This window comes from Lynx canadensis, chromosome B3, assembly GCF_007474595.2.
Source record: "Lynx canadensis isolate LIC74 chromosome B3, mLynCan4.pri.v2, whole genome shotgun sequence".
Classification (NCBI taxonomy): domain Eukaryota; kingdom Metazoa; phylum Chordata; class Mammalia; order Carnivora; family Felidae; genus Lynx; species Lynx canadensis.
This window is the reverse complement of record NC_044308.2, coordinates 37,676,054-37,688,862: the sequence shown is the minus strand read 5'-3', so window position 1 is coordinate 37,688,862 and position 12,809 is coordinate 37,676,054. Positions and strand designations below refer to the sequence as shown.

The 12,809-nt window shown below is 40.4% G+C and overlaps 1 protein-coding gene across 1 annotated transcript in view; it reads left to right on the top strand.

Annotated features, from left to right (window-relative positions):
- The window catches only part of IQCH (IQ motif containing H), a 147,180-nt gene that overhangs the window by 66,190 nt on the left and 68,181 nt on the right, over positions 1–12,809 (top strand). The window contains 1 exon segment of the mRNA XM_032593614.1: positions 7,548–7,739. Within this exon segment, the coding sequence (XP_032449505.1) occupies positions 7,548–7,739 (192 nt within the window).

Here is a 12,809-nt window from a genome sequence, read left to right as displayed (position 1 = left end):
ATGAGATCATGACCTGAACCAAAGTTGGACACTTAACCGACTGAGCCACCCAGGCGCCCCTAAAATTTACCATTTTAATCATGTTAGGTGTGCAGTTCAGTGGCTTCAAGTACATTCCCATTGTTGTGCAACAATTGCATTATCCATTTGCAAAACTTTATCAACTTCTCAAGCAGAAATTCTGTACCCACTAAATAGTAAGCCCAGAAGAGCTCCGGTTTTAAAGGGAAAGTTAGGGGCACCTGGGTGGCTCTGTCGGTTAAACATCTGACTCTTGATTTCGGCTCAGGTCATGATCTCACAGTCATGGGATCGAGCTGCACATCGGACTCTGCACTGAACATGGAGTCAGCTTAGGATTCTCTCTTCCTCTCTCTCTTCCTCTCCCTCTCTCTCTCTCTCTCTCTCTCAAAATAAAAAAATAGGTGCACCTGGGTGGCTCAGTTGGTTGGGCGTCTGACTTCAGCTCAGGTTATGATCTTGTGGTTGGTAGGCTCAGGCCCCACATCGGGCTCTGTGCACAGGGTGCAGAACCTGCAGCCTGCTTCAGATTCTGTCTCCCTCTCTTTCTGCCCTCCCCTGTTCACTCTATCTCTGTCTCTCTCTCTCTCAAAAATAAATAAACATTAAAAAAATTTTTTTAAATAAACATTAAGAAAAATAATAAAGGAAAAGTTATTTGAGAGCTGGAAAGACTCTAGAGACTTCTAGTAAATGCATCATTTGAATACGGGGACTGAGGTTCAGAAAGGTTGAGTTTTCTAAATCACCTTGCAAGTTATAAATTCAGGCAGGACTCAAACCCAGGGGCTCTCCCCACTCTCTCTCCCATAGTTATCAGTTACACTTTCTAAATAGTTTGCGAACCAGTGCCGCTAACATTCCCAGAGACATTTGCATTTGGTTAGCATTTCTCCACGTGTTGAGTAGATAATGTGGATGACAACGAGAAGTAGGTGTGAGTCTACAAAATCCCTTAACTCCCTTAAGACACTGGCACCTTGTATTATATAATTTGCATGGCATTTTAATGACTTTATTTTAATTACTACCATTTATTTAATAATAACAATTACTACCATTTACTGAATATCAACTCAATGCCAGGTATTATAACAAGTGCTATACATTCATGATCTCATTTTAACCTTAGAAAAAGCCAGCAAATGGGTATTTTTATTTCCACTAAACAGATGGAGAAACTTAGGCAGTGGGAGTATTAGTCACGTGCCTGAGTTCAGGTAGCTTGCAAATGATTGAGCTAGATTCACAGCCAGAACTCCTAAGCCCCCAGCACTTTCTCACGTGCCATGATGCCCTCCTCTGTAGAGGAAGTGAACACAATCTGGGATTCTCATATTCCATCCTTAGCTAATGTCTTTCCCGTGCCCATCCTCACCTGATAAAATCCTACTCATCCCTGAAAATTCACCTCAATCTTAACCTCTTACATAATAATAATACTAGCTAACATTCACTAAGTGTTTATGATGTCCAAGGCACTATTATAAGTGCTTTACATGCATTATCTCATTGAATCTTCACAGCATCCCTAGGAGATGGGTACTATTATTATACTCATTTTACAGATGAGGAAACTGAGGTCCAAGGAGAATGAGTAATCTGCCTTCTCAGCTGTCCCCATCAGCACATGGCCTCTGCTCCCTCCTCCATGCCTCACAGCCCTCTGTAACCCTTTATGGTCCTCCTCTGCCTCGTATTAGCTATCCATTGGCTGTGCTCATTTCTGTCCCCAATCCTTGAATGCTTTGGTACGTGCTGACCATCTGGCTCTGTCCTCGACCCCTTTTAGACATGCCAAAATTATTTACTTAATTAAATGAGCAGTCACAGGTATTGCTGAGCTGGGTCTAAATAGTCAAAATTAAAATAAAAAGAGTTTTCCATTGGAAGATAAAATTTAAGTCTTGCTGAAATTTTCACATATCTTCCATCCATGAATCCTCTCCAGAGTGTTGGCTAAGAAACACGATAAACATTATAAAAGTACCTATTTCCTAAAACGGACTTGGTGGCGGAACTTTGGAAAGAGACTATCAAGTGCCCTTTTCCTTCCGAGTCCTTTAAAGAGTTGCCAGATTAGAAGTCCTGTATAGTGAAGCATACATACTGTAAAGCTTTTCTCTTCACTTTTTGTATTGATTTTCCAGACGCTTTAGTGTTAAACCATGCCAGAAGTGTTGCAGAGATGAATCACTATTATCCAAAGGCCGCCAGCCTCTTTTCCTTCTGACAGAAGGATAATTCCACGTGGATCAAATAAATACAGATGTGTAGTAATTAGTTCTATTCCCAGTGAGCCTATTTCCAACACACTAAAGATGTGAGCGATTATGGAGCCTCACCCCAACAGCTTTTATCAATTTAAACTGCTAAACAACAGGATAGGTCATAACCCAGCCTGCTATTAATAATGCATTTATTGTGTGCAACATTATAAATGAAGCATATGGACTAGAAAAAGAACACCTTTCAACAAGAATGATATGGTCTCCCCTTCCCCTCCCCAGAAGCATCATATGTGCCTGGCCACTTACCTGATGTACAGTCCCAAGGCGATCAAAAGAATAAAAAATCTCATCCAAGGAAAAGAGGCCTACATTGTCGGCGGGTTCCTCCACAGAGATGATTTGGCCGTGGCGGATATGTTAGGCATCCCCATCCTGGGTCCAGAGCCTGAACTGGCTCATCTCTACAGCAGCAAGTCTGGAAGTAAACTGGTCTTTGACAGCATCAATGTGCCAGTCCCTCCTGCAGTGTATGGCATCTATCGTCACCAGCAGGTATGTGGGTGGACGAGTGAGGCTCTGTTCAAATATTCCATACCTTCCTGACCTTGTGGGAGCTTCAGGTCTTCTGGAGCCAGCCCTAGACAATGAAGAATATGTGGAATGCTTAAGTTATTTGATGGGATCTGCTTTAGGCCTTCCTGTTTCAAAATATCTTCCTATTGGCCTTGCAGAAATTGCTGGGATTGTCAAGATATTTACTCATTTGGATGAAGCCATCAAAGGCCCTGTTGATGTACGAATCTGCTACCAGTATTTACCGCCCTAACATGGATTAGTTAGCTCATCATCACGTTAGCTAGCCAGTCATTGAGCAGGACCCTTAAGAATGTGAGAGTCAGTTTTGGTGAAAAAGGGCAGGTTTGGAAAACCCCAGCGAGTGAGCCCTTCTACTGAGTCAGGCTGTAGAGGGCCTACAACAGAGGGCTACAGACATCCTTGGCTCTGTAAAACAATCCTGTAGCTCCACAGGAAGGGGCCATCAAGGGAGTAGGAGAAAAATCCCAGAAAAAGGACAGGAAATGGGTCCGAGAAAAAACTATCTGCTTCTGCGTTTTTGCTTTGGGCCAGGTCTCCGGCTAGGCACTCCTCCAGCAGACCTCCTAATTATTTGGAGAACTCTAATATTAGTCACCAGAAATGATCTTTAAGCTAGCTCTGGCAGGTGTTCTCTCCCATTTAACTGATATTTTTTTTCACAATAAGGAAAATAAAAAGACAAATGGCTGTTAACATTTCCCAACCTCTGTTTCAGTACGTCTTTTGACCATTACTCCCAGCTGGTCACAACTATCCCAGGCACCCACTTCTTGGGAAACTAAATAACTATGCACAATGAAGCAGTTTGTGAGGAACAGTATTTAGGGATCCTCCTTCCCTCAGTCACTTGATCATCACGTTCTGTATGTCATCACTGCTGAGCCCCAAAGTCAAGCCTTTCAACAAATCATACTTCTCAGAGATTAGTTTGAAGGTATTGTTAGCTTATTAAATTGCCCTAAAAGGTTTCAGTCTTGCTAGAGTGTTCTTGGGCAATACATGGGCTCAGGAAGGAAGTTGCTCTTAAACACAGCCAAATCTGGAAAAAGTACAGGCAGTTTTATTATTTATTTATTTATTTATTTTTTTAATAATTTATTGAAGGAAATAATCTTTTTTTTTTCTTTCAAACGTTTTTATTTTTGGGACAGAGAGACAGAGCATGAATGGGGGAGGGGCAGAGAGAGAGGGAGACACAGAATCGGAAACAGGCTATAGGCTCTGAGCCATCAGCCCAGAGCCCGACGCCGGGCTCGAACTCACCGACCGCGAGATCGTGACCTGGCTGAAGTCGGACGCTTAACCGACTGCGCCACCCAGGCGCCCCACAGGCAGTTTTAATAAGAGTGAGAGAGTGACTCCCCTGAATTGATGCGTCCCTTTCACTGTCATTAGTCTCCACTGGAATTTGAAGGTAACAAAGTGGATTGCTTGACTCTGCTTCCCAGTAGAATACTCTGCTCAGAGACTGGATACAAGTGAAATGCACCTTAAGACTATATAATTTTACACGTGTACATTACATTAAACAGTCTTCAAAGCTTTAAAATGTATGTGCAGTACTTGTATTAAGTCTTGCGTTCATCTCCACTGACGAGAACTCAGGCAATCTTGGCTAGGAAATATTTTAGAACTTTATATGTTAATTGTGGAATGCAGTAAAACTTCCCTCTCATGCCGTTATTCAGAAGCAGGATTAAACACCTCGTCGTAGACAAACTGGATTTCAGGGATGCGTCACGTAACCTATGGCATGTGCAAATTGTTTCACAATAAACCAAGTTATCACTGACTTCGACTCCACTTGTTTGAAAACGTATGTCTGAGGTCATCAGGAATTAAAGTGCTCCACTGAGATTTTTCCAGATAGTAGCTGCCCTACCTAATCTATCTGTGTCAGCGATTTGAATTTGCAGATGGTGATGAATCAGTAACACTGACTTTTTACCGATGTACACCATAAACTTAAAGCCAGTGAAAGAAAGCTGTGATTATTTTAATTTAGGTGAATAAATATTCCCGACTATCAGCTGGATTTTAGCAATACACATTTTTCCACTTCTGCTCTACACCAGTATAAAATGAATGGCAATTAAGAAATATATTACCTCTTTTGAAGAGATAGGCTCAAATAGAAAATTGATAAATGTTTGGAAATAGCATAAAGTCATCTGGTTTATGATGAAGTAATTTATCTGTTTATTTTTTAAATCTAGCACGAGCGCAGTGAGCATTTCCTGTTTTGATCCATAAAGTAACCATGCAAGTTCTCTTTCTGACACGTGCTCCATATAAAATATTGACAGCTTTGGTTAAATAATCAAAAATGGCAATGCTATTTTAAAGCACTGTTCAATTTTCACTTAAAGATAGCACATAATTCTTTCAAGTGGTGCAGTCTTTACAATACTATTGATCCTTTTCATTACTGTAGGGGATCCATCAACAGACACCCATTTATAGGATTCTCAGAAGCAACAAATAATAGGATTTGGAAGAAACAGATAATAATTCTGTTAGTAGTTGAAACCTCCAAATATACAATATATCCAAGCATACAATGGAAAAGGCTATACAGGCTAGCACACTAAAAAACCGTGAACACCTTTCCTTACTAGCAAAAGAATTTCATCAGATATTAACAACCAAAGACCATTTATACTTTTGTCAAGTGTGATCATGATGCAGCAAAGTATGATTAAATATAGAATCTATCTTCTCAACACAACATTAGAGAAAGAAAGGATGTCACTCTGGAAGGCACATTACAAAACCTTCTAGGCTATGCTCATAGCCATATGGTATGCAGACAAGAGTACTTGTCATTTAAACACCAAATTATCTACAGACACTACTTGATAATTAGGGAGCTAAGACAATTCCATTTCCACCCTAATTGAATACCCCATGGTTGCATGGGGCTTCCGGGGATCCCAAGTATGCCCATTTTGAGATCACTTCCATACTGCTGTGTAGTATAACATCCCCAGGAAGACTTGCTGAAAAGACACAACACAGAGAACAGATTGTGTCTTTAATCAAAATGATTTTAACCTTCTTGCTCCAGACTTTAGCAGAATATGATCTTGAGCCCTTTCACACCCTTTGGTTAAAAAAACCAAAATTCAAAAATCCACTTGGTAAGCTAATCTCATCCAAAGAGAAGACAATAAGAGTGTCACAGAGACCTCTCTATGGACAGAAGACCATAGTCAAGAGAGCTCAAGAGAGAGAATGCTTAGAACTGTTTTTGTTTCTTTCTGAGAAATACAGACCAGAACATCTGATGGGAAGACCAGACAAAAAGTCATTTTGTGATCTAATGGGTTATTTTTCTCCAAAGCTCTACTTCTACAGTATTACTTATAATCAGGCAATCTGGGCTATAGACTTTTGTCTGATTCAAATTTATTCCAAATGGCTTATTGACTGCAAGGAAAATTGCTTCTCTTGCTCCTCTTCTGACTTCTTTCTCTGCCTCACCCCCCTCCTCCACCTCTCTGCAGGCTGAAGAAGGCAGCATGGCGGAGAGGGAATGAGCTTAGGTGCTGGGGTCAGAGCATCCCAGGTGGAGTCCCTACTCTGCCACTTAACACCATGTGATCATGGGCAAGTTATTTATTTTTTATTTTATTTTATTTTATTTTATTTTTTTAATTTTTTTTTTCAACGTTTATTTATTTTTTTTGGGACAGAGAGAGACAGAGCATGAACGGGGGAGGGGCAGAGAGAGAGGGAGACACAGAATCGGAAACAGGCTCCAGGCTCTGAGCCATCAGCCCAGAGCCTGACGCGGGGCTCGAACTCACGGACCGCGAGATCGTGACCTGGCTGAAGTCGGACGCTTAACCGACTGTGCCACCCAGGCGCCCCCATGGGCAAGTTATTTAAATTAACTGAATCTCAGTTATTCATATATAAAATGGAACTAATAATGGTGCCTGCTTCATTTTTGAGTATTACGTGAGAAAAATCATGTAAAGAACCTAGCCAAAGGCCTGGCTCCTACAAAGAGTTCAGTAATGCTAAATATTACTGTCATTGTGATATTAAAGCTTGAACTCCTATCCCTTCCCTTTCCATGGGACTGAGCCCTGTTCTCAAGAGAATACTGTCTCGAATAGAACGTAGTTGTTTTATGAATGTTTTATCTCCTTGACCTGTCTTGTTCACATAATACATATGACATACTTGGCCAGTTGACTATCCAAACAAATGTATTTCGTGTATGTTAATGAGGGAAAAATTAAATGTTTATAGGTTACAACATTTAAAAACTCAGCAAAGCTCCAAACAGTTAAAGTTTTCAAGACTATAACTCTTTATGGTCTTGAAACTATAAAAAAAATCATTTGAAGAATCAGTAAGTAAACACATCATGCTCTAAAAAAGAAACAAAACAATACCAAGATTCAATTACAGATATTCAGAGATTCTTTCTTTTGCCTTCAAAAGACAGCAAAATGATAATTTCAGAATTTCTCGTAACTAAGACTATACTTTTAAACATGCCTTTCGTCCCTCCTGGCTAGTGGTTTCTTCACCTCATAGATACATCACTTAAAACTTCTAATCTGTCTTAATAATTAGAAGATAACCAAACGAACAGGTCATTTGAAGATACAACTAAGTTAATGCAATACGAAGGCATCTAGGAAGCTAGCGATATTAAATGTTGCTGTGTCTTGGGCCCCACAGATGATAGAACAGCTGAGTCAGCTGGTCATAGATCACCTGGAAATCCAACGCTGGCTCTTTAAAATGGACTATGAGTTTGGAGGAAATGGGACTGCGTTTTGTGACATTCCTTCCCACCTAAAGCACTACAAGTGGTTCCTAAAGGAGAGCAGCAGATATGGCCACGAAGACTGGAGCAAGAAATGGGCACAAGTGAGTGTTCAATGGTGACATAAACCCACAGTGTCTGTGAACCGTTAGGAGATGAAGCAAAGGCTCAGCTGGGAGATGAAAGCACTTTCTTCTAGACTCAGCTGGGTCACCAATCAGCAGTAAGACCTCAGGCGAGTCCTTCTGACTTTCTTGGGCCTTCGTCCTTATGCACACAGTGACTGGGATGGATCAAGTTATTTTAATATTTTTTCTGACTTTTAAAAAAATCTTTAAAAATTTAAGTAGAGTTAACACACAATGTCACATTAGCTTCAGTTGTGCAACACGGTGACTCAACAACTCTATATGTCACGTGGTGCTCACCACAGGTGGAGCTGCCATCTGTCACCACACAATGCTATGACAATACCATTGGCCGTATTCCCTATGCTGTCACTTTCATCCCAATGACTTATTCATTCCATATAACTGGAAGCCTATATGATTAGGTTATTTTAAACATGTCTTCTTTGGGCCCTAAGAGTCTTCAGTCATGTCTTCAAGTTGATTATGATAATCAGGGAGTAATTTTTTTTTTACTGTATTCTAATAACATGACAAATCCCATCATTTGGTCTAAGTGGGTCTTGATCATATGCTTCTAATAACTGTTGTTGTTAAGCTGGCTGTATTTTATTATGAGAGAGAAATTCTATTAGTGAGGGGTTGTCACCTGGAAGCTAACATAGAAAAGCATTCTGTCAGCAGTTATATGGTTTAGAAGCCAATTCAAGGAAATTTATGTAACTGCTGGTCCCTATGAGATGTCGAGAAAATACTACATCCCAGCCAGAAAACCTCCCAGCCAAAACTAAATACTAGGTAAGAAGCCTTAGCGTATGAGTGGACGTGTAGAGATTTTTCCATGTATACTGGTGGAAGGATGAATTGTACAACTTCTTAGTCTGTTCCAAATTTACTTAATAATTAAAGTCATTTTAATGGCTCAATATACAAATTCAACCCACTATTCTTTTTTTTTTTAATGTTTATTTATTTTTGAGAGAGACAGAGCACAAGTGGGGGAGAGGGTAGGAATCCAAAGAAGGGCTCCAGGCTCCGAGCTGTCAGCACAGAGGCCAATGTGGGCCTCAGACTCACTAACCAAGAGATCATGACCTGCGCCGAAGTTCGACACTCAACTGAGTGAGCCACCCAGGCACCCCTTCAATCCACCATTCTAAAAGCTGCCTCACCTTGCATCCAGGGGCCTAGTCTTGCCTGGTTTCTCTCTCTATATATATATTTTTTAAGATTTATTTATTTTTGAGAGAGAGCGCAAGTGGGAAAGGGGCAGAGAGGCGGGGAGGGGACTGAAAATCCGAAGCGGGCTCTGTGCTGACAGCAGCAAGCCTGATGCAGGGCCCAAACTCATAACCCTTGAGATCATGACCTGAACCAAAGTCGGGTGCTCATCTGACTGAGCCACCCAGGTGCCCTTTGCCTGGCTTCTCTTAATTTCAATCTCTGTTTTCACTGACCTACTGACAAAAGCATAATGAATGAGGAAAATTCGGGTACAAATTCCCTTAACCGATTCCTTCCCTGCTGAAGTACATAGCAGTGGGCTGGGCAGTGAGTTGCATCTGCTTTGAGCATCCCACTCCAGCAGTTTATGAATCAAGACACACAAGTGACGAAAAGGGAGGGGCACACAAGAGAGAACCACATTATTCTTGCAGAAGTGAAATGACGAATAAATCCAGAGAACAGTCAGAAGAGAGAGTTCCCTTTGACAAATGTTCCTGTTCTCCCCATGATCTATTCTGGGCTTTTCTTCTCCCTCCATCAGTGAATGGACTAAATGCAGTACCTGTCAGGGCCAGCTTTTTACATATTATTTAAAGGATACTAAAGTGAATTACTCTTCTAGAAAAAAAAAAATAAAACAAGGAAAATGTATTTAATTTTGAGGCCCAGAGAGATTTCTCTCGTGTTCTCTTTAAATTTTTTTTTTTCAACGTTTATTTATTTTTGGGACAGAGAGAGACAGAGCATGAACGGGGGAGGGGCAGAGAGAGAGGGAGACACAGAATCGGAAGCAAGCTCCAGGCTCTGAGCCATCAGCCCAGAGCCTGACGCGGGGCTCGAACTCACGGACCGCGAGATCGTGACCTGGCTGAAGTCGGACGCTTAACCTACTGCGCCACCCAGGCGCCCCATTCTCTTGTGTTCTCTTTAAACTGGATTTTATTTCATATTGTATAGAATATTCTTTTTAAAGGCAAAGCTGCTGAGATTAAACCATGAAAATATGACTTTTTTATTAAAAAAATCAAAAATGTTAGTGGGCAAAGTATTTGCTGGTCTCGATATTTCAAACTAATAATTTTTAAAGAATTCCCTGATACTCGACTATGATAAATTTAAAATGTTTGACTTTAATTTTGAAAAAATAGTTAGAATAATGACATGTGGCCAAATTGCACTTAAAAGTCCGACTACATATTATTTAATTCCAATGATTTTAAACTACACCATTTAAAATTGTCACCAAATACATTCAGCGTTAGTGTTAATATTATTAAATGTGAAACTCTTGAATAATTAATTATCTAAATCATTTTTTTAACTTAACAAGGAAAAAATAAGTATTCAGCAGAAATCTTTTTGTATGGTGAGGAACTGTGCTTAGCCAGGATGTAGTTAGAAGCCAAAACTAAAAATAAAAAATAAAGCAGTTTGGGAAAACGTGTGTGTGTGTGTGTGTGTGTGTGTGTGTTGTGTGTGTGTGTGTGTGTGTGGTGTGTGTGTGTGTGTGTGTGTGTGTGTGTGTGTGTGTGTAGAAGACTATGGACCTCCTTTTGCCTTCAAAGTGAAATTGTATTCAGAGTGGAAGTGAATTGCAATCTTCACTGAGGGAGCTATTGAGAATTTAGGATTAGAATTATCCTTTGTTCCAGAAGACCATGGTAATGGTGCACACTTAGACATCAAAGCATTACTTTATGAGCACAGACATGTTTTAATGTCCTATTACAGTTTGTAGACCTGTTTCTTTTGATAATGAAGATGTTGTGTCATCAAGCCTAGCCTGGCACATACAAAACATATGCTGGCAGGTTATTAAAAATTTCAGCTTCTTGATGAAAGACTATCCTGCAGGCTAAGAGTCCAGAGAAAGACTCCATTCTGGGAGAATTATTAGAAATGAGAATATGACTGTAAGCACTAAATTATGTTAATACTTACAAATACCATCATTTGCATAGCAGCTTATGACACGATACTGTGATTTTTCTCATTGGTATGTTGTAGGCAACAGATTAAAAACAGTGCTGTTTATGGGAGTTTGAACTGATCTGAGATTCTCTTGCATCTTATACAGATATTGGTTTTAGATGTAGGCATGATTCAGTGTGGACTCAAGGAGCTAATACAAAATTCGTCTTTTTTTTCTACTTATCTAATTTAGAACCAGAGTTATTTGGTTGCAGTTGAGGCTTGAAACAAAGACGTGGAGTCAACAAATGCTGGAAAAAACTGTAGTCACATTACCAAAAAATAAGTGTAGACACGTAGGTGATTTGAGGGAAAGCATAACGTTACATGGTGGCCACGGTGGAAACAGAACACAAGTCTCATTTTTTTTCATGGTGGTTTGGTATCAACATCGCTTTCTTCATCCTATCGGTTAACAAAACCTCCTTCCCCCAACAGGTCCCGGTAAACTCACCCACTCAATGTTTGTCAAGGTTTAATGAATCCACATACTTGCACACACTCCAAACACCCCACTCCCCAGTTGGGGGCATCTCTTTTCATTTAGTGGGAATAAAGGCGTACACAAAGAAAGGCACACTTGTAGGGGAAAAAAACCTTCCTGGCCACTCTCACCTAAGACAGGGTAGGGAAACCCAGGTAGACATCTGCTGTGGTACTGGTCCTTCTCGTAGCTTTGTCTTTCTTTCCTTTTTCAAGGGTAAATCTTCCCTCCCTCATTCCTGGGCTTGGTGGCAAGTGATACTACTGGGGAGGCTGCTTTGCAAGAAAAGATCTTTATAGGACAGTTTCTCTGTGGAAAGAAATAAGCCAGTTTACTTTTGGATTTCTCCGTGCAGCCCTTCTTTGGACCTCTGTTTCCCTGGAAGGACAGTACAGGGTGCTGAGGACTTTTACCACTTATAAGAGGAAGGGGGGAAAGGAAATTGAAATTGGTTTTTGAGTGCTACTACATAATATTGCCCGTTTAGCCCTATGCCAGAGCAGTTTTATGTTCACTTGTACTTTTGTGGACTTTGTTAGATATCTGAAATTAATTTGGGGATCACCAAGGAAAACAATCTATATTTTAAAGTATTAAAACTATGAATTCAAGGCATCCACATCTAGAAAAAGTAGAATAAACCACAGTATTTATTTTGCGTCTTTGTAGAACTAAGCAAACAAAATTACAGAGGAGAACCATCACCTACCTAGTCAGTGCCTTCGAACTCTGTGTCTCGGGGCGCCTGGATGGCTCAGTTGGTTAAGTGTTCGACTTGGGCTCAGGTTACGACCTCCAGGTTCGTGGGTTTGAGCCCCATGTCTGGCTCTGTGCTGACAGCTCAGAGCCTGGAGCTTGCTTCGGATTCTGTGTCTCCCTCTCTCTCTACCTCTCCCCCACTTGTGCTCTGTCTCTGTCTCTCAAAAATAAATTTAAAACACGTTAAAAAAAAAAAAGAACTCTGTGTCTCTATGGTGAAGACATCCATCCACTAAGACCCTGTTGTGGCTGGGTCTTAGGAGCCACTGTAGGATGGCTGAGCTTAGTGCTTATGTGGAATTTAGTAGGTTTACGAGGTGATCCCAAAGAACCATTACCCTGCAACCACACAATTTTTTTAGAAAAGCTAAAAGATTAAAGAAATATTTAATCAAATAAGTACATAATCACTTTTCCCAGTTGTTTTCATTTTTGCGTATTAATTTTCAAGTGTGCTACATTTATTTCTTATAGCTACAATAAGAGCATATATGCTATTGAAACAACAGATCCTAAACATCCTCCACGTTTACAGGTAGCACTCACAATTGATGGCTGTATAATATTCCCTCATATTGATTTACTCTAATGTATTAAACCATTCA